At 40.7% G+C, this 23,384-nt stretch overlaps 1 protein-coding gene across 6 annotated transcripts in view; it reads right to left on the minus strand.

Annotated features, from left to right (window-relative positions):
• ARHGAP32 (Rho GTPase activating protein 32) overlaps positions 1-23,384 on the minus strand; it is a 318,906-nt gene that overhangs the window by 71,587 nt on the left and 223,935 nt on the right. For all 6 annotated transcript variants that reach the window (XM_070048334.2, XM_070048333.2, XM_089314208.1 and 3 more), the window contains 4 exons: positions 23,180-23,272; positions 21,829-21,951; positions 20,326-20,403; positions 5,582-5,663 (listed from right to left, as the gene is read on the minus strand). In XM_070048334.2, coding sequence (XP_069904435.1) covers positions 5,582-5,663; positions 20,326-20,403; positions 21,829-21,951; positions 23,180-23,272 — 376 coding nt within the window. The remainder of the gene's footprint in view (positions 1-5,581; positions 5,664-20,325; positions 20,404-21,828; positions 21,952-23,179; positions 23,273-23,384) is intronic.

The following is a 23,384-nucleotide window of genomic DNA, read 5'->3' on the forward strand; positions in this document are numbered from 1 at the left end:
CAAGAAGACGGTGTTTCTCCCCACATTGTGCTGCTTAGAGCTGGAGGAGGGCTGACACAGGCAACCCTTTCCTTCATGCCCTCTTCACAGCGTGTAATTACTACACTAAAATCAAGCACTACAGACTCTCGTTCACCTTCCCCAGCTTTCGTAAAGGTAGACTGGCACATGAATAGCTGTGCAAATTGGTGTTTCTGTGGGAAACTGACTAGTGGAGGATCTCACTGAGCTGCCCTTACTGATTCTTTACATCCTTGGGTTATGAGACCTTTGACAGGCAGCTGTTCTACAAATAACTTTTCCACTTTGTGATTAGCCCTTTAATAAAGCTCTTAATTTTAATTGAGCTTAATCATTAAGCTTTTCAGTCATGATTAATGCTTACATCTAACCCAAGGTCACGGAGACATTCTAATGTACTATCTTCTAACAGTTTTATTCCCCTTTCATATACAGATCTGATTCTCCTGGAACAGATTTGTTGTGTATGGGGATAAGGGTCAGTTGTTTTTTTTTTTTAATGTTCAGATGTCCAGTTGACCCAGATCTTTGTTGAAATGACTGTTAATTGTCACTGCCCTGTAATGCCACCTTTGCCAAAAATCGAGTATTACATACACAAAGATTTGTTTCTTGACCCTATTCTGTTCCATTGATCTATTCATCTATCCTTGCACATGCATCTCAATAGCTATTACAGTAAGTTTCTGAGCTTTTTGTTCTTTAAAATTACCTTGCATATTTTTTGTCTGCATTTCCACATAAATTTTAGAATCAGTTATCAGTTTCCACAAAATTCACAACTGAAAGGTTGGGGCATTTGTCAGCAACTCTGCTCCCACTGGCTCTGACCTCTAATTTTCATTCCCCTAGCGGTGTGACCGCTTCTGCTCCATCAGCAGATACCCAATAAAGTGCCACGTGCTGTGTTACCTCCTGAACTCACTTCTTCTGCTTCACCTTAGCTCAGTAACTGTCTACCGCCATTAGCCCTCCAGGGCTTCTCTCTCTCTCTCTCTCTCTCTCTATATATATATATATATATATTTTGTTTTTTTGAATGTATCTGTCCAACTTTTCTAACTGTTCCCAGAGGGATCTTCCCACTTCTCCTTTTCTTCCCCTCACCCCCCTCCTCTCTTTTTCTTTCTTTATGGTGAAAAAGTTAAGTAAGATGGAAAGATGGAGAACTCTAGCATGGATATCATAAAAAAGTAATGTTGAAACTAGCAATGAAAATTATATAAAGAGAGTTGAAGAACTGACTAGATGGCCTAAAAAGAAGAAGGCCCATAGCAGACGGAAGACTCCCTGAACTTGAAGATAGCTCGAAGTGTCTAAACTGAAAAGACAAAGAAAGAATAAAGAGAAATCAAAATGAAAGGTCTTGAGACTGTAACTGATGTATAAAGGATAAGACAGAGAACAGCACAAAAATAAATATTTGAAGATAATAGCTGAGAACACCTTGCATTTGAGCAAGATATCAATTAACTGATAACAAATAAACTCCAAGCATAGTAAATATAAAGGAAACATGTGCTTTCCCTCCTACTTTCCACACCGCTATCTAACAGTCTTCCACCAATCACACCCCGTGGTGAATGAACAAAATGCCCATTTCTTTTTTCGAATTTTTTTGGAATTTATTTTTTAAGAAATACAAATGTCATTAAATACAACATTAGGAATATAGTTATTTTTCCCACCATACCAGTCCTCCCATCCACACTCCTACCTCTCTCCTCCCTCTCCCCTTGCTAGTCCCATTCTCCATTAGGATTCATTTTCAATTAAATTTGTACACAGAAGACCAACTCTATATTAAGTAAATATCTCAACAGTTTTACACACACACATACACACACAACTGTTTGAGAACTAGTTTTACAGTTAACTCTCAATACAACTCATTAAGGACAGAAGTCCTGCATGTGGAGTTAAGTGCACAGTGACTCCTGTTGTTAATTTAATAATTAACACTCTGATGTATGATGTCAGTGACCACCTGAGGCTCTTGACATGAACTGCCTAGGCCATGGAAGCCTTTGGAGTCTGTCAGTATTTGGACAAGGCCAAGTACAAAGTGGAAGTTCTCTCTTCCCTTTAGAGAAAAGCACATCCTTCTTTGATGGCCATTTCTTTCCCCTGGGGTCTCACTCACAGAGATCCTTCATGTCAAACATCTTGTGCCACAGTGTCTTGGCTTTGGGACAAGCTTCCCCTGTCTTCCTCTTCTCTTCTCCAACTCTCATTGTCTTTTCCTTAAGGCTCCATGGATATTTGCTATCTTGGTCAGGACATGGTGACTCACTTATTTTTGTATACACAAATAATTGAACATATTGAGAATATAAAAAACAGTTTCAAAAGAAAAAATTTTCCTATTACCCTTGTTGTATAATGATATAGAGAACTTTAAATTTTGCTTCAAACTATAGCTGCATCTTTTAGATTTGGCATCTAACACTGACAGATGGCAATGTTAAAAATAAATAGAACACTGAAGTTGTTTATACTGTAGGCAAAGACAGTTTTAAAGTGTGAAACAAGTCCAAGTATGACAGAATTCATATCATCCTTTTTAAAATGTATCAAAAATGCACATTTCCCTATTCCAACTCTGTGATGCTACCCATAAATGATAAAATATTAGCTTTTGAAAGTATGCTTGTTTTTTATATGTCATTAGTATCTAAGAATTACTAATGCCACACAGGTCAAGGAATACAAACCTGTTTTCCAGAGTTACCAGTAAGTGATCAAACTTATCACTGAAGGAAGCATCAGTTTTCCATTCAAAACATGAGAAAAATTTGATTGATATAGTTTATTTTAATGCCAATATTAAGCTAATTTTTAAAAACTCAGCTCACAGTACATCTCTGAGTCAAAATTATCAAGGATGTTTTAATGACTAATAAAAGGCAAGTTTCCACAACAGAAGGATGGGTAAAAATAATGCACAAAAAATCACAATACATTTTTAATGCCAAATTTTAGTAACTTCAAAACAGTGACTATAAAAACAACTCAATGATTTCAGTAAAGAAATAAAAAGCCTTTGAAAGAAATCTAATACTCTTTTCATGACAACAGTCAACAAATGACAGAAACAGAAAGGCACTTCCTGAACCTGATAGAGAGCATCTATGAAACCCCCACTGCTAACATCTTAATCATGGTGAGAGACTGCGTGTTTTCCACTAGGTTCAGGAACAAGACAAGGATGCCTGCACTTGAGACTTCCATTCATTAATCTATTAGGTGTTTGCACCTGGGCAAAACTGGGTAAGGAAAAAGAGCAAAAGGTATCAACACAGGAAAGGAAGAATTAAAAGGATCTCTATTTGCAGATGACATGATCTTATATATAGAGAATCCCTAGGAATCCATTAAAATCGACTAGAACTAATAAACAGTTTAGCAGAGTTTCAGGATACAAGATCGATACACAAAAATTGTATTTCTACACTCTTGGAATGAAGAAAATGAAATGAAGAAAATAACATCTATAATAACAACAAAAAACTGATTGCTTAAAGATAAATCTAACAAAATACACACAAAAGTAATACTATGAAAACTATGAAACAAGAAAAGAAAATTAAAGAATATCTAAATAAATGGGAAAAGATCCCATGTTCAAGGATTGGAAAGCTTAATACTGTTGAGATAATGCTTCCCAAATTGAGCTACAGATTCAATATAATCCCTACCAGAACCCCAGCTGACTTTTTTGTAGAAACTGACAAACTGTTTCTAAAATTCCTAAGGAACAATAAAGGACCCACAAAAGCCAAATCAACCATTAAAAAAATTTAAAGTAGGAATAAACACACATCCTAACTACGAAACTTACTACAAAGCAAGAACCGTCAACAAGGGGTAGTACTGGCATAGGACATACAAATCAAAGGAATAGAACTGAGAGTTCAGAAAGAATCTCATGTGTCAAAGGCAAGCCAGGAGGCAGGCACTCTCCCACAAGGGTGGCAGGAGCCCAGTTCCTGAGTCATCACCTCTGCCTCCCAGAGGCTGCCTCGCTGGGAAGCTGGAGCTGGAGCCAGAGCTGGGAACTGAACCCACACATGACGCTGCAGGATGTGGGCATCTTCACTGCAAGGTCCCCCAAAGTCATGCAAACATTTAAAGTCCAAAGTCTTATGTTAATGGTCAGTAGATAACTTATTATGTTAATCGGTAGATTAAAAGTGGAGGCTTGGACCAATCATGGTATCTGGGAGCTGTGCCCTGTGTGAGGTCCTTAGGTCACTGCCCTCAGAAGGGCTGGTTGTAAAAGCTGAGTGTGCTCCCTTCCTCCCGCTCTGCTCCCGGCTCACCATGTGATCAGCCCTCTGCACATGCCCTGCTATTGCCAACCTCAACAACCATTGGACACCAGGCTAACAGGGACTGCTCAATCTGCAACCACATGAACACTAGAATCATAACAATCACTAATGAACATTTACTGAGCAAGGACCTACTAAGACGTTTTTTTGAAAAGTTTACCTAAAGAAGGATAAAACTGCCTGGAAAAACACTGAGAAGCCCAGCTGAAGTGGAACTGCAGAGAACATTGTTTTGAAGTATTTTCTCTACTAAGCAATAAAGTTAGTTTGTCTAAAGTAAACAAATTCCTATGACAACAACTACAGCAATGCTCCCCTAATGGCAATGAAGAAATAAGCTTTAAAAGGGGTTACTACTTTCACCTTTACATAAATGCTATATGCAAAGACTGTTTGATGTGTGCTTTGGGAGTAGATGTAGAAATACACTAAATAATGAAAGAATAAACGTTTTCCTTCATAACTCTTACAAACAACTCCTAAACATAGAAGATACTTTGAAGAAACAGCTCAAATAAATCCTGAGGCCCAGAAAATATTTTTCTTTTATTGGTAGGAGGCAAAGGGCATAAGAAACATAACTAGGAAATGTAAATTTCATTCCTTCCTCTTAATCTTTGCTTTTATTTTATTGTTTAAAAATTTGTATCAGATCAAAAAGTTCCAAAGTAGGTATTCAATGGACTCCTAACCAGATTAACTTACCTCCAATAAGTACAGAAATTCCAATTTTCTTTAGTTTTATCCCCTCTAAACTGCTTTACTTATTTGTAAAACATGCAATACTATGTACTATATGTACGCATGTGAAATGCTGCTTAAGACAGTTTGGATATTCACAGGCACTGATAAAATACATATTCCCTTCATCTATTAATTTCTATTTTATCATACCATCACTATGTTAGTTCTTTAGACCTATTATATTTTTAATCATTTATTCATCAATAAGCTACATTCCTACTTAGTAATTAGGAAAGCAAACAACAAAGCTTATTGTAGAGCACACAGTTTTAAAATTTTTCTAAAACCATAAATGCATGTGAACCCTCATGAAATGAACAACACAGACATAAGAATACATTTTAAAATTAAAATGATATAAAATTAACAATGCTCATTTTATGTCAATAAACGCAAGGAATAATAACAACAAGTTACCTACTTGAAGGGAAATCTTGGAGCAGTTGGTAAAGTAACCACACTAATAAAAAAAGTGTACTCACCTGGTTTTGGCACTGAGTTGGTCACTGACTGGGGAACTTTCTGGTTAATTAACTCAACACAGTGTCCAGGGAAGAGTCCCACCTAAAGAAAAACACAGAGAGAGGATTCTAAACCAGCAGACGAACCAGTATGTGAACACTGCCAGTTCAATTCCAGTAATGTACTCCACAGTCCCTCCCAAATGGTTGTCTTATTCCAAGACTCTAAATAACAGATGATGCCAATTACAAAAACAAGTAATAAAACAATCTGTTGCTATGAGTATATAGAGTCATGCGAGTATTCCGTCCAAATAGCTGTCAGCTTGTTTTAGTTTTAAATTTTCCAAACTTCTTTTAACAGCAGATAAAAGGCTGACTACAATCTATGCAATCAATAGGTAATATTTGTATCGCTTAATAATTCACTTTGCTGAAACCTCCATCAACTGTCACCAATTTACTATATTTATTGTCTTCTTTGCGATTTTTAAAAATATTTATTTATTTATTTGAAGGGCAGAGTTACATTAAGAGGGATAGAGAGAGAGAGAGAGAGGTCTTCCATCTACTGGTTCACTCCCCAAATGGCCATAATGCTCAGAGCTGCGCCGATCCAAAGTCAGTAGCCAGGAGCTTTTTCCGGGTCTCCCATGCAGGTGCAGGGAGCCAAGGACTTGGGCCATCTTCCACTGCTTTGCCAGGCCATTAGCAGGGAGCTGGATTGGAAGTAGAGCAGCTGGGACTCTACTCAGCACCCATATGGGGCGCCACAGGTGGACAGCTTTACCCACTATGCCAGGGCACCCTGCCCCCTTTATGATTTTTTAAAACCTCAACTTGAAATTTTTGTGTGAAATTTTTCTTCCTTCTCTCACAGGTTTCATTAAAAAAATAACGACTAGTATAAATTTCTGAGACAATCCATAATTCAAAATTCTGCTATTCACTGCTGTTAGAGAGCCAGGGAAAGCAAAGGGGAAGAAAACAGCCTGCCTCAGCAGTGGAGAGACTCTGGCGTTGAAGAGAACACCTCACTGACCTTGTGGCAGAACTGTGACAAGTGGTATTTAGAAACACACTGAGCCCAGATCACCGAGAGAGACTATATACGTACACAGAGCGGAAATCATACAGAGATAAACATTCTGGAAACAAAAGTAAAAAGGAAATCTTTACCAATATTTATAGATGTTTCCTGAGATAGGAATATGAATGGGCTGCCACACAGCAGATGTTAGAACTGAAACATGCAAACTCCATCACTCTGTGTAGCCCTGTGCTGACAGACTCCGGGGAAGAGCGGAGCAGTCTTCCAAGAGTATGACTCATCATGAAGTTGGGAGATGTAAAATTTCCATCTGTGTGGAACTGCTTTCATAAACTCATTTGCTGTATTCTTACTTCAAATTCTGGATCAATATGCTATGATAGTTCTTAAAACTATGAAGACATAACCAGTTATTTTGAGCTGAAAAGACATTAACAAATTACCAGCTTGGTTAGAAAGATCTGAATTTGGTATTCTTAAAAGCCAGTATGCATTTTCTTCCAAAATGTGGTTTAAGTATTTGTTTTATGGGTAAAATTCCATAAACAAATTCCACCCACCATCCAATTTCACTAAACAAATGGAAATTCTTCCAAGATTGCTGGAACCAGGTAAAAATCGACTTGAAGAATCCTTCTCATCCTCTCTTACAAAAGTTGGTGGTCACAGAGAGTATGTGGGGCACCAGCTAACATTGCAGCCTCAGGAATAAGGCATTTGAGTTCAATCCTGAGTCTGTCACTCACTAGATCAGGTGTGCAACACACCCTCGGCGTTTCACATTCTTTACCTATATCACACAGCTGCTATGAGAATTACATGGACAGCCTAAGTAAAATGTATACAGTAAGTGCTCATAAAATGTTATGTAGGCCGGCGCCGCGGCTCACTAGGCTAATCCTCCGCCTAGCGGCGCCGGCACACCGGGTTCTAGTCCCGGTCGGGGCGCCAGATTCTGTCCCGGCTGCCCCTCTTCCAGGCCAGCTCTCTGCTGTGGCCAGGGAGTGCAGTGGAGGATGGCCCAGGTGCTTGGGCCCTGCACCCCATGGGAGACCAGGAAAAGCACCTGGCTCCTCGCTCCTGCCATCGGATCAGCACGGTGCACTGGCCGCAGCGCGCCGGCCGCGGCGGCCATTGGAGGGTGAACCAACGGCAAAGGAAGACCTTTCTCTCTGTCTCTCTCTCTCACTGTTCACTCTGCCTGTCAAAAAAATAAATAAATAAAAATAAAAATAAAATGTTATGTAGTATTATCCCAGTATGTTGGCTACCAGAAAACCTAGAGGGCTCTCACCCCTTCATCACATGACATATATTGACACATAACATGTATGACATGTAACACTCAAATCTCTTCCTTCTCAAATATCATTCTTTCCATAAAATAATTCATTTCAATATACAAACATATGCAAATTGTCAGAGGAAAAAATAGGTTCTAAACTTGGCTCACCCATTTACTAGGCTCCGTATCTACAGCAAACTGCTTAATATCTCATCTAATCTCCGTTTCCTAATTTGCAATGTTAGGGGTAACACGACCTATACCACAAGAGTTTACATGAGAGCATTCAGCCTAGATTCTACTCAAATTATCTCTCATCAACTAAAAACTAGTTTTCCACCCCTTCTTTACAAAGAACAAAACCTAATGAGCTTTCAGGGAGCCACACTATATATATATTAGTTACATATTCTCTTAACTTCATCTCAATGCATTAAATTTAGGTATACATGGGAATTGTTGTTGTATAATATGTAGACATCTGTAGTAGGCTCACCTAACACCTAATTCTAATCCTTTCATTGTAACATGCAATATTATTAAATACTAGTCAAACCAAATAGCCAGTTTCCCAGACCCCTTCCCCTCAGGTGAAACCAAGGCAAATATAAACACAGCTCTGCTGCTAGCATTGTGTCTCCCTCTTTCAGCTGCAAGTTCAAGTGCCTTGACTGAATCTGTAGTAGCCATCATTTGATCTTAAATGGAAGGTCAGGAGAGTCTTAAATATTTTTGCCCAGCATCATTAAACTACTAACTCAACACCAACAATCAGGTACCCTTTTTGTTCACTTTCTTGAAGTTAAAAGAATTCTTAACAGTCAAGGGGTCTTTTACTTAAAAGAGTCAGTACAGGGAAAACATTTTGTCTAGAAGTTGGTTAAGCTGTCCACAGTGGAATACCTAGGATTGAGTCCTGGCTCAGCTCCCAATTCCAGCTTCTGGCAAATATACACCCCTATGAGATAACAGATGACAGTTCAAGCAGTTGGATCCCAGCCATGCATGTTGAAGACCTGAATTCAGTTTCTAGCTCCTGGCTTCAACATGGCCTTGCTCTAGTCATTGTGGGCATCGGAGGGGTGAACCAACAGATTGAAGTTATCTATCTATCTGTCTCTCTTCTGTGCCTCTCAAATAAATACATATTAAACCTGTGAAATGTAAACAGACTCTATATTCTTATCAGCAAGTCTGCATCATGAAAAAACCCCCATGTTCTGCTGAAGAATGTAACTGATCCTAAAAATAGTTAAAGAACACTTAAATTTTTCTGATAAATATTCAACCTAGTATTTCACCAGATTAAAACAATTGTAACAAAATGGCAATGGTAAAATTAAGAATTTTGGCAAAATAATCTATTAACTGTGTCACTCTGTTTCATTTTTTTTTTTTCTGCAGCAGTGACAACTGCTAAAACTTTTATGTTATATGGCTTGAAAGGGAGATGGGAACTAAGAACACCACAGGGGTCAAGATGAGATTCAACTCCAGGAAAAATATGGAAGAGCAAGAAGAGACCAGCTTCTAGGACATGGTAGTAGAGAAGTGGGTAGTAAGAATACAGTAATTTAATGAAAAGAACAACGTAGAGAAAAGGCTGGAGCAGGTTAGGATGGGCTTAGTGGAACAGGAGAGGAGCCATGCTTTGGTAGTTTTTCCCTCAAGCCTCTGAGATAAAGCGAGGAGAAGCCAAAAATGCTATGTGCTTGTCCATGTGGAAAAGGCCTTGCTTGAAGTACTCCGCAGTGTTCATGGGATAATTGCTCCCACCATGGCTGGTTTCAAGGTACCAACACTGACACCACTGAACACAGAATTGCAAAAAGATGCTGAGTAGCATTCTGCTAAGAAGTATTTACACCATACAGATACACTACATGGAAAGAACTTCGAGAGCACAGATAATATACAAATGTAGTAAAATAATCACAAGAAAGGTTTATTACCTTTGATTTTAATACAATTCATTTAAGTATAAATTTATATATTTCAATCTTATAATAATGGTTGTGTTTAACACTGTCCTGGAGCAGGCGTTTGGTATAGTGGTGAAAATGCCCCTTGAATATCTGCACCCCAAACCAGAGTGCCCAGGTTCAAGTCCTGCCTGGTTCCACCTCCAATTTCAGCTTCCTGCTAACGAACACAACAGGAGGCAACGGTGATGGCTCAAGTAGTCTGATCTCTACCATCCACTTGGAACACTGGTTCACAGCTCCCAGCTTTGACCTGGCAAAACTCCAGCTCTGGCAAGTTTTGGGAGTGAGCCAGATCTGTCTGTCTCTGTCTATCCCTCTCTATCTGCCTTTCAAATAACTATTTTTTTTTTAATAAAACCCCTGTCTTATGAAATTCACAAGGATTTCACAAGGGGCTCCAGCTCACACTCTTCTCTCTGTTGACACTTGCTTCTGTGCCTATCCACCTTGAGTAGCTCTTGGGAATTGATTTCCCACAGCAAGGCAAGAGCATGGCTCACCCTCTAACCCTAATAGAGTAACAAGTGACTTATAGGGAACAGATTGCAAATCTGTTTCTTCTGAGCTTCTACCCTGAGGATACTCAAAAGAAAAAGAAAATCGAGTTTAGCCTACACAAGGAGTTACTAAAAAATATTCTGGTGCAACTCAGAGGGAACATTAGAGAGGAAACTACTAAGTGTGGAACTTTGGTAACAGCAAGAATGGAATGGAACTACTGGCTAACAATGGGGTCTAATCCCAATTATAGTCTCTGTGTGCCAACCAACCAAATTCTAAAAAGGAATTTCAATAAGTATATGCTTATTAATGACTTTTTCAAACTTCCTATTCTAATACTTTACTTATTTAATTTATAGCTGGTGAAACTTTAGGTAGGTCAGTGTAACAAAACATACTTCTAGGGGCCAGTGCTGTGGCATAGCAGGTAAAGCCACAGCCTTCCATGCTGACATCCCATATGGACACCAGTTCGAGTCCCAGCTGCTCCACTTCTGATCCAGCTCTCTGCTATGGCCTGGGAAAGCAGTAGAAGGCGGCCCAAGTCCTTGGGCCCCTGCACCCACGTAGGAGACCCGTAAGAAGCTCCTGGCTCCTGGCTTCAGATTGGCGCAGCTCCAGCCGTTGCCGCCAACTGGGGAGCGAACCAGCAGATACAAGACCTCTTTCTCTCTGCCTCTCTTTCTCTCTGTGTGTAACTCTGACTTTCAAATAAATAAATATTTTTTTTTAAAAAAATAATTCTATTATACTACTGAAATTAAAATACAGTAGTTAGGGGCCAGCATTATGGTACAGAGGGTTAAGCCGCTGGCTGTGACACCAGCATCCCATATGAAGGCCAGTTCAAGCCCCAGCTTCTCTACTTCTAATCCAGCACCCTGCGAATGCACCTGAGAAAGCAGAGGATAATGGCTTGAGGACTTAGGACCCTGCTAGCAATGTGAAAGACCCATATGGAGTTTCAGCTTCCTGACTTAGGCTTAGCCCAGCCCCAGCCATTGCAGCCATCTGGGGAATCAACCAGCAGATGGAAGACCTCCCTCTCCCTCCCTCTCCTCCTTTCTCTCAAATAAATATATCTTTTTAAAATTCCATATTTAATTGTCATAAAGAAAGGGTATAAGGCTTTAGAATATGAAGAATGATTTCCCTAAATCATTTTGTAAATTATTTCCATGAAACTAAAGTTTAAGCATCACTTGAAAGGACATATCTGCTTTCATAACCTACGAGAAGACAGATAGCAAGTTATCAATTAACATCTGTTTATGAAACTAAAATAACACCAAAAAATGAAGAAAATAAGTTAAGAAAGTTCACGTTTCTGTGATCCAAAGAGAAAAAAACTACAAAATTGTGTTCTGCTCCTGGCTATACCATGTATTTACTGTCTGCAAAGCAGAACAATTTACGTAAATTCCTTCATCTTTATATTTGTATAATTTTTAAAAGATAGTTTAAAACCAGATGATCCACTATCATCTTTTCTACTACAGAAATCCAAGATTCATATAAGTGGACAAGTAGAAGCCACTACTATTCGTAAATCTCTGCTATGGTCTGTTCTTTTCCCAGAGTGCCTAGGTTTCCATCTAAGCTCTGCATTCAACAACAGAATAACAATGAGCTGGTTGTTTAACCCATTAGCCTTAGTTTCCTCATCTGTAAAATGAGATAAAAACCGTATCTTTATAAAGTTGCCTGAATTAAAGGTAAATGCATACCTAAGAACACAAAGGGAGTATCAGCAACTATTATTTGTAGTACCCCATACTCCTTCTTCTCTTGAAATTGTGTAACATTACAAATGAAAATTTACAGTATATTATTTCTCATTGTTTAACTGCAGAGAAAAATTCTGTGGTATGAAAAAGTACAGCTTTGGCTTCCTGGATATTAGATGAAAGTGACAATCTTTATGTAAATGGGCAGGTAAATTGCCTGAAATTGTAAGGGAGAAGGTTTCTAAATATCAGGCCCTTTTTTTTTTTTTTTTTTTTTTTTGACAGACAGAGTTAGACAGTGAGAGAGAGAGACAGAGAAAAAGGTCTTCCTTTTCCATTGGTTCACCTTCCAAGTGGCCGCTATGGCCGGCGTGCCGTGCTGATCCGAAGCTAGGAGCCGGGTGCTTCCTCCTGGTCTCCCATGCGGGTGCAGGGCCAAAGCACTTGGGCCATCCTTCACTGCCTTCCCGGGTCTCAGCAGAGAGCTGGAGTGGAAGAGGAGCAACCGGGACAGAACTGGCGCTCCAACCGGGTCTAGAACCCGGGGTGCTGGCGCCGCAGGTGAGCCTAGTGAGCCTAGTGAGCCGTGGCACAGGCCAATATCAGCCCTTTAAAACAAAGATGACTTTTCTGAAAGTAAGTTACGCGGAACTACATTAAACTCTTGAAATTAGGGAGGTTTTATTGTCTCAAAATCACTTCTCTAATATTTATGCACAAAAAACATTCCCAGTTAACTCTAAAAATAGTGGATCCTGTTGATCATCCTGTGAAGAGTTAAGAGAATAAGAGCTGAATAAAATCCTGTAAATCTCTAAAGGAGATTTTTTTTTCATTTGACAGGTAGGGCTACAGACAGTGAGAGAGAGAGAGAGACAGAGAAAAAGGTCTTCCTTCCATTGGTTCACCCCCCAAATGGCCGCCATGGCCAGTGTGCAGCGCCGAGCCTAAGCCAGGAGTCAGGTGCTTCCTCTAAAGGAGGTGTTATCCATTAGATTAACTATATCCTATGTGTTTTAAGGAGTATTTTCAGGAAGAGGGAGTAGGAACATTTAATAAACTATGTTTAACTGGTCCTTTACCTGTGCATAGTAATCATGAAGAACAGTAAAATGCCAACTCCTGCTCCATCCCCTGAGCTTCTAACTATATCCAGTTTTAACAAGTTTCTCAGGACACCATGTTGTAACAACCCCCAGATGAAACTCTAAGAAACAATGCATTATACAAATAACCCTCAGAGATATTAGCATGTCATATGGTGTTGTACCTTTTACCTTAGGAAAAAGGGCACTAGGAGGCCTCACCCCACATTTCCAAAAACAGTCTACAGACAGGAAGACAAATTTGACAAGTGAGACTGCTTAGTTTCAAAATGAAGACAAAAAGAGTTGTTTTTTTTCATTTGTTTGCTTTTTCTGAGGTCCCCATTATGATGAAATACCTCAGAAAACAAAAGATTCAATGATTCCTTAGGAGACAGACAAAAAATATAGACTTCAGCAGTAGCTAATATAGCTTCACACTTCCTACTCCCAGAAGTTTTAGAAAAGAAAGACCGTCACTGTATAATTTAAACACAGGGGTGAACTGGTTCTGTTCCCATGGCAGCAGTGTGGGCAGGACTAGCACAAAACATTGACTAAAACTTGGCAAAGGCTGGTCATCACCAACAACTAGCTGACTAGTAGAGTTTACCAACAGCACACACACAAAACAACACAGTCAGTTTCACATCTCCCCACACGCACTGAAATGGAACTTGGGAGCTTAAGCCCTAGGACTGATTATTTCTAGCATACTCTATTTTTTTTTGACAGGCAGAGTGGACAGTGAGAGAGAGACAGAGAGAAAGGTCTTCCTTTGCCTTTGGTTCACTCTCCAATGGCCACCGCGGCCGGCGCGCTGCGGCCGGCGCACCGCACTGATCCGATGGCAGGAGCCAGGAGCCAGGTGCTTCTCCTGGTCTCCCATGGGGTGCAGGGCCCAAGGACTTGGGCCATCCTCCACTGCACTCCCGGGCCACAGCAGAGAGCTGGCCTGGAAGAGGGGCAACCAGGACAGAATCCGGCGCCCCAACCAGGACTAGAACCCGGTGTGCCGGCGCCGCTAGGCAGAGGATTAGCCTAGTGAGCCGCGGCGCCGGCCTAGCATACTCTATTGATTATTCTTTATAGACACTAAAATATAAGAATCAATGACAGGGCCAGCGCCGCGGCTCACTAGGCTAATCCTCTGCCTGCGGCGCCGGCACACCGGATTCTAGTCCTGGTTGGGGCGCCGGATTCTGTCCCTGTTGCCCCTCTTCCAGTCCAGCTCTCTGCTGTGGCCCGGGAGTGCAGTGGAGGATGGCCCAAGTGCTTGGGCCCTGCACTCCATAGGAGACCAGGAGAAGCACCTGGCTCCTGGCTTCGGATCAGCTCGATGCGTCGGCCGCAACACGCAGGCCACAGCGGCCATTGGAGGGTGAACCAACGGCAAAGGAAGACCTTTCTCTCTGTCTCTCTCTCTCTCACTGTCCACTCTGCCTGTCCAAAAAAAAAAAAAAAAAAAGAATCAATAACAAAGGGCGGTAGAGAGAATTATTAGTAACAGAAACTGATGGAGGCAGTAGACCCTTCTAAGTGTATTCAGTAAATGCTATTCCTTGGACCAATGTCATTTATACGTTGAGACAAAAATGCAATGCCACTAAAAATCTACTAGACTGGCTAATATTTTAAAAAACTGTCAATTATCAAATGCTGACAAGGAAATGCCATAGCCTCCTGGAAGACAGTTTGATGGTTTTTTTACAAACCAAACATACTCTTGACAGTATGATTCAGGTAGCATGCTCCTTCATATTTACCCAAAGGAGCTGCAAACTCGTGTCCACACGAAAACCTGCATCCGGGCGTTCACAGAGGCTCCACGCGTGAGGCTTTATTCCAGAGGCCAAAAATCATGGAAGCAATCGAGACTTCCTTCAGAAGGTGAATGGACAAATAAACCCTGGTGCGTCCATCCTGAATATCAGATAATGACTTTTTAAAAAAGGAGCTATGGAGCTTTGAGAACACATCACAGAACCTTGAATGTATCTTACTACGTAAAAGAAGCCAATGCGAAAAGCCTACATGCTTTTGATTGCAACTACATGATGTTTTGGAAAAGGCAAAAGTATGGAGACAGTAGTAGGCTAGTGGTTGTCAGGGGCCAGGAGAGGAGAAAATGAATTGGTAAAGCATAGGTGATTTTTTTAGGGTGCTGAAAATTATTTTATTAATATGGGTACTACATGTCATGATGCATTTGACAACACCCACAGAATGCACATCACCAAAAGTAAACCCCAATCTAAATAACAGACTATAGTTAATAACAGTATATCAATACTGATTCATTCATCACAACAAAAAGGCCAAAACCGGTTTCAATGGCCGTGAGGTAGAATTTGCGGCTGTATTTCTGTCTGTGGGATTCGGCCAAGGTGTTCCTCACACTACTCTTCTAGCCACAGTGCTTGCTGTGTGCTCCAGGCAGACTCAGCAAACAGCATTTCTGCAGCCTCTATGACAAAGCAAGATGTCAGGAAGAGGGAAAATTGTCTATGTTTCGCATAGCTGTATGATATGAAACTGTGAACTCTGCTCAACTATTCTTTCCATCTGAAACTGTAGTAAAAACCATGGCTTTTAAAAAATAATAATAAAACAAAGTCACAACACAACATCTGCATGGTACCAGTTCACAGCAACAGAAACAAAGGGTCTCCACGCTGAAGCCTATACCCTGCTGTGTCCTGACAGCTTGCCAAAAGGAGTCAGCAACACACCTGGGACCCTGAGCAAGAAAGAAAACACAGTCCACGTGCATCTCATAAGCATGCCAAGCTGAGCAGGGCTCCTGTGGCGCTGGCTACCACACGCACTCCAGAAAGCTTCCCAGCAGTTCTGGGCACGGGAGGGCTCCACAGACTTTGCTCCCAGCCCAGGCAGCAGCAGCCCGCATCCATGCTGCCCTTCACCCCCTCCTGACAGCGCTCGCCATGAAATCGTCTTGTTCCGCAGGAAGTCGGCTGTCTGGCGCCCCTTCACCGAAGCAAGCCCCAGGTCTCCTCTGTACTGCCAGGGAGGACAGGCTGCCACCTCTGCATTCCTCCTTCGGGGTCTGCTGACAAAGCCCTATCTGTAGAGCCCATGTGTGACTAGACCCAGTCAAGAGGCTGGGGCAAACACTGTTCCAGGACTGGCGAGGCGACCTGGTTCCACTGACAGGAGCACTAACAGGTCATGTGGACAACCTGCTACAGAAGACACCTTGAAGACTTCACTCAAGGTCATCTCCAGGAATCCCTCCAGGCCTCCCCTGGTGTCCTCCTGAGTCCTGAACCTCGCCACTCATGAGATAAACCCAGAGGTCACTGACACCTGCCTGTCTTCTGTGTCCTAAACCAGCGCCCTGTGTTCAGTGTGAGAGAGCGTGCCACCAAAAATGAAACGGGCCCTGGGCTGCCACCTGCAACACCAGCATTCCATCCACCTTCCCCGGCAGACAACCTCTGGTGCTCTTTACAAAGGAACTAGCGTGCAGGAAGAGCAAGCAACAGTGAACTGACAGATGCTTTACTTAAAGCACTTGATTCCTTCTATAAAAAAGTTGTTTTTTTTTTTTTAACAGTGACATTTAAAATTTGTTCCTGATTCTATGGGCACCCTCACATCACTCCTCTTCTCAAAGGCACACTCCCACACCACCCATATAGACACACTGCCTTTCTATGCCCAGACTACTGAAAAATAGCATTCCTGTAGAAATAATTTTTCATTTTCAATTACAAATCAACCTTTAAGTTGAAAAATAAAATTGGGGCCGACACTGTGCCATAGTGGGTAAAGCCACAACCTTCAGTGCCAGCATCCCACATGACTGCCGGTTCAAGACCTGGCTGCTCCACTTCCAATCCAGCTGTCTGCTATGGCCTGGGAAAGCAGTAGAAGATGGCCCAAGTCCTTGGGCCTCTGCACCTGCGTGGGAGATCCAGAGGAAGCTCCTGGCTTTGGATCAGCGCAGCTCCCGTTGTTGCGGCCAGTCAGAGAGTGACCCAGTGGATGGAAGACTTTCTCTCTGCCTCTCCTCCTCTCTCTATGTAACTCTGACTTTCAAATAAATAAATAAATCTTTTAAAAAAAGAAAAAGAAATTTGTTTTTATTTTAAGTAATCTCTTTGGTTAATAATTTTTAACCAGCTTTTAACTTATTAATTTATACAAATTTTTAAAAGTAGTAGTTCGTTTAGGCAATAAATCGGGTGTATAAATAAAGTAGGAATGAAATTAAAATGTTGAAAAGGAATATAGATTATAAGTGGGACATTCTCATTTTAAGAAGAAACTGGAGAGGCTGGCTTAAGATGCTAACATCCTATATTCAAGTGTTGGTTCCAGTCCTGGCTGCTCTACTTTGAATCCAGCCCCCGACTAATGCACCTAGGAAGGCAGCAGAGATCCCCAGGTGTTTGGGCCCCAGCCATCCATGTGAGAGACTGAGCTGGAGTTCCTGACTCATGGCTCCAGCCTGATCCAGACCTGGCTGTTGTGGCCATTTGGGGAGTAAATCAACGGATGAAGATCCTCCTCCGTCTCTGTCACTCTGCCCTTCAATCAATATTTTTTAAATATAGTTCATAGAAAAATGGATTGAGAAGGGAAGGAGAGGGGAAGAGAGGCCAGGAGAGAGGGAAAGAAACTGCAGTCCAAAGAAAGAAACTGACTTATCTAAGGTTATATTTAAGAACGTTAGAAGCAGGGCCAGCGCTGTGGCACAGTGAGTTAAGCTGCCAACTGCAATGCTGTCATCCCATACTGAAGTGTCCACTTGCGTCCTGGCTGCTCCATTTCTGGTCCAGCTTCCACCTAATGCACCTGGGAAAGCAGTGGAAGATGGCCCAAGTGCTGGGCCCCTGCTACTCATGTGGCAGAAGCAGCAGAGCTCCAGTTCCTGGTTTCAGCCAGACCAGCCTCAGCCATTTCAGGCATCTGGGGGAGGGAACCAGCAGATGGATGAGCTCCCTCTCTCCCTCTTCCTATCACTCTGCCTTTCAAATAAGAGATAGAGCATACATATACATATTTATATATACATATACACACACATATATAGATATACACATAAAAGAAAGTTAGAAGCAATTTCAAAAGCAAAACCAAAGCATCGTTCTCATTTTAAAGCCAAATTTAACTTTTGGTCATCTTTGAAACCCTAATGTCTATACCTCATTCCTACTCTGTTTCATATTTAATCAATAACACCTAGAGGCCAGCACTGTGGCACAGTAGATTAATCCTCTGCCTGCAGCACCAGCATCCCATATGGGTGCCATTTCTAGTCCTGGCTGCTCCTCTTCTGATCTAGCTCTCTGCTGATGGCCTGGGAGATCAGAGGAGGATGGCCCAGGTGCTTGGGCCCCTCTGACCCAGAGGAAGCTCCTGGCTCCTGGCTTCGGAGTGGCCCAGTCCCAGCCACTGTGGCTGTGTGGGGATTGGACCAGTAGATGGAGAACCTCTCTCTCTCTGTCTCTCCCTCTCATTGTCTGTAACTTTACCTGTCAAATAAATAAACAAATATTTAAAATAAATACCTACTATTCACAGCAGCTCTGAAATTAGAGGACAAATGAGGTGGAACCCCAACTGTATAAAAAGGGAAGTTGGGGAGTGACATGAATACAAGTTTTCTGGTCTTCATTCCCAGTTAAATTGCTATACATGCTCTTATAATGGAGAAAGTGACACACCAAATTTATAAAGTAAAAAAGTAAAATTATTTAAGTTTAAATGTCAGCATTTACTGAGGAAAAAATATACAGCAGGCCTGGCCTAAGTACTTTACATTTTCATCCTAACAAATTTAATCTTCACAACATTCAAGAAAAAAAACAGTACTGCAATCTCCTTTTTCAAAATCGGAAAACTAAGGCGCAGAGAGTTAACATATAATTTGCCCAAAATAACACGGGGTTAAAGCCCAGGAAACCTGGTATCAGAGCCTACACTATGAACCACCATGGTATACTCTTTCAGATTGTATTATTATTTTTAATAAAGTACATTTCACAAAAAAGCTAATAATTGGTCTTTTTTAAATATGAGGTAGTTTCACAAAATTGGTGGGGAAATGGAATTAAGAGATAATCCATATTTTCCTCGAACTTTTTGAAGTCCCTTCCTCTGTAAAGCTCAAAATATTTATATAATAGTAAACAAATTTCTAACAAGTATAAGCATTTTACTTACAATGCATTTAGAAATTCTTTCATAAAGAAACCACAGAAAAATTTAAGCTCTACACTAAGGCGGCAACTCTAAGGCATTGTCAGAGGCTCCTCCATAGATAGTTCCACAGATGAGAGAAAGTCCACTTACTGCAGGGAAGTCAGGGCTCAGTCAATACAAAAGATGCCACTATTTGGTCTTTTTTGGACACATACGTTAAAAAGACCTGAAACTACTTTAGATTTTGTTGTTGTACAATTAATATACAGTTTACACTAAGCTATAATGCATTTGTTTAGAAAAATATTGACCAACTGCCATAATTCTAGAGAGAAAATATATGTGAACCATAATTTAAAACCAAAATTGAAGCAAGGGAGCAAGCATGTGGTCTAGTGGTCGAGGTGCCTACATCTCACATTGGAGTCCCTGGGTTCAGCTTACAGCTCTAGCTCCTGACTCCAGCTTCCCTCCAATGCACACCCTGGAAGACAGTGGCAGTGGCTCAAGTAATTGGGATCCTGCCACCCCTGTGGGAAACCTGGATTGCATTCCTGGCTTGCCACTTTGGCTGGCACCAGCAGTGGTAGGCATTTGGGGAGTGAGCCAAGAAATGGAAAGTTAATCTTTCTTTTTCCCCCCACCTCACATCAATAAATAAAATTTTAAAAAGCAAAGTAGATTGATAGGTCTGATCATCTAACAATGGCCATCAGGTCTGAGACTGATTTCACATGGTTGACACCATCATGACGACGTGAAGCAGGAGACAACAACTGTAAAAGTAGCAAAAAAGGAATTCCAAGTCTAATGGCATTATTATCTAAATTTCTCTGTCATTACAGATAAAGTTTGCGATGACAACACCCATTGCCAGTACATCTCATAAACAGAAACACTTCTGAAGCATGAAGAAAGCTGCCCTTGGACCTTCCCCACACAGAGGTTTTCATCGCCTACCTGGAATCCGTGCTTGCCTCGCCACCAAGTGCTTAGCACTTTGGGGGGCATGTCAATAACAGAAACGATGTCTCCCACCTGTAGAAACAAAATTTAGTTGAATTTTAAACCCATTTTTGTGTCTAGAACTTAAATCTACAATGTATAAAAGGGTAAACTACTACTTTATGCTCCTTTAATCTCTGAGAAAACATCCATCTTTTAAAAATAACTTATTAATATTACCATTTTGCATCTACAAAAAAATTAGGCAGCACAAAGAGTGGGATCCAAGTAACACATTCTGTGCTGGCGTCAGGAAGCCAGATCTATAGCATAAGATTTTTTAATGCAAGGCAGCATAGCATCATCATTACTTCTGTTAAATACTCTTTTACTGTTGTCATTCCAAGTCATCAGATTCACTTACGATAGTTTGAAATACTCATATGTAGGACCATAACCATTTCTGTTAACACTATATTCAGTGATTGCTCACTATGAGCAAGGCATGGACTAAGCACCTGACATATTATTTAATCATACAGAAAAAAAGGTCCAAGGTGCACTGTTCTTAAGAGTAAAATCTGATGACAACTTGCATTCTTTCAACAGATGGTGCAATATAATTTTTCCATTAAGGAGCGGATGTTCTCAACCATAAAAAACTAGTGAGTTTATATAAACTTGTAAAAAATCATAAATGGTAAACATAACAATATTAGTTTTCATATCTACCATAAAGCAGTTAACCTCTTCAGAGCAATGTTTCTAAAATATCTGTAGGAATCTATGTTCACAACTGAATTTTCAAATCATGAATAAGCATCCTTACAAAGTCATACTTGCTAGGAGCCATGGCATCTTTCAGGACCTACGCTTCCTTCTGTACAGAACCTGGAAGTCTAGTTTTAACACTTCAAATTCTCTCTAGTCAAAATTCATACTGTTCTTTCTTACACTGAGCAACTGTCGGCTTTTGCTCTCTCATTAGCAAATATGTATTTTAGTGAAAGAAAGTTAATTTTCCTTCTTTTGTGTCTGATGGCAAGAAACTGTCATTTCACCTTTTGTCTGCCCTTTAGTTTGATCTTTCAACAACACTAAGAGAAGTATCATTAGTTGCCATTATTTTCTGGTACTAAAAACACGAAGATAAACCTTGCATTCCAGAAGCTCAGCAAGACAAACAGAAGCATAACTAGGACTAAAAGCATTAAGGGATTTGGCAGGGATGAGCCATGAGAACAGTGCAGAATGACACTCAGTCCAGGACGGGAGGGTACATATTGTATGGAGTGAGGGAAGGAAGATCCAGGATGACTTCCTGGAAGAAGCAGGAAACCTTTAAGCTGACAACCATTTAAATGAAAACAGAGGACATTCCAAGCTGAAAGATAAAGGACTATGGAAGAAATTCAGTGTTTTTAATTTTTTCACTACTTATGGAAATGATGGAAACACTTCAAGATGAGGCTGCAAAAGCAGCAGGGGCCAGGTAACAAACAGCACTCTACCACTTACCTCTAAGGTCAGTTCATCGGGAGCCCGAGCAGTGTACCTCTTTATGACGTGAGCAGCACCGACTGCAGGAGTGTTGATGGATGATTCCTCGTGAACTAGAAGGTGATTACCCTTATTATCGATCTGGAACCGAAAAAACGTACTATGACACAGGACATAAAGCCATGCGACTTTCAAATGTTTCACTGCCTAGCCATAAAAGAGAATTCAGTTTAGAAAAAATAATCCAAAGTCTTAAATTTAAAAAAAAAAATCTATTTAATGCCAGTCATTGTGCTGTGCATAATTGATTTAATTCTTATAATTCTAAAAATACTTATCATTATTATTATCAACTAAAGGCAAAGAGGCTAACATTGAAATAAGTTCGGTAACGCATGAGATTACATAATTTTTCCAATATCACAAAGGCAGTGATAGAAAAATCCTTTCAGTGCAAGCTGGCCTAGCTTGTATTTTACATTCCTTCCACTTTCCACTGGGAAGAGAGAGTAACCATAGCTCTACGTAGGCAAATTACGACAAAATACCTAATACAACATCAGCACCATCTATTAAATGGGACCCTTTAAAAGGCTCTGCTTTTAAATACTACTTCAACTGAAACATACACACACACACACACACACACACACAATCACACTTTGTGCTATAGTTTGTTTGAATGTGGTTTACCCCCACCAAACTCATGTGAAGGCTTAATTCTCCAATGCAATGCGGTAGCACTAGGAGGTAAGCGAAGTATCTGGGCATTGGGGATGGAACCCTCAAGAAGGGACTGACGCTTTTCTCATGTGAATGAGCTCTTTCTTGCTCTTCCAGCACTGGATCAGCTGCCTTAGCACTGGCTGTTATAAAGCAAGGCCACCCTTCATGTTCTCCGCCTTCCACACACACCCACTTCCCCATACACTTTCCACCATGAGCTGAAACAGCATAAGGCCCTTGGCAGAAGCTGAAAAGATGCCAATAACATCATCCTGGATTTCTCAGCCTCTAGAACCATTGCCAAAATCAACCTATTATTTTTTTCTTTATAAATGACCTGGCCTCAGGCACTCTATTACAGCAACATAACTTGACACTTTGCAAAAATTAAAAATTCATTAAATATCAAAATGACAGCAATTATTGAGACTCATAAAATATATTAAAATTATTTTGCCAGATTATCAACAGATTTGAGGTAAAAATATTTCATATACCACATATTTATCCTCCCAGAAGGTGAGAAAAAACTGCATTTTCTTTGATTCCTGAAATTCAACAGGTATTACACTTAAGTTAATATTAAATTTGTTAGGTAGACAATCTGAAAACAAGCTTTCATAAAAGATGAATGTGGTGGTACCTCCATCCAGGTGAGAGCAGGCCCACAGTTGATCTTGTTGCCCGCAATAGCTGAAAGGCGTGATAGGTAAGCCATAAGCATCTGAGAGACAGACTAAAGAGAAAGAAAGATTTAGTATAACCCAGAGGAAAAATATGACACTTTCTGGCACAGGAACTCTCTGTTGTAAATTTTTGTTTCCAGATAACAATCTAACACCATTTTT

This window comes from Oryctolagus cuniculus, chromosome 1 (assembly GCF_051225735.1).
Source record: "Oryctolagus cuniculus isolate XC-2025 breed Fujian yellow rabbit chromosome 1, ASM5122573v1, whole genome shotgun sequence".
Taxonomy (NCBI): Eukaryota; Metazoa; Chordata; class Mammalia; order Lagomorpha; family Leporidae; genus Oryctolagus; species Oryctolagus cuniculus.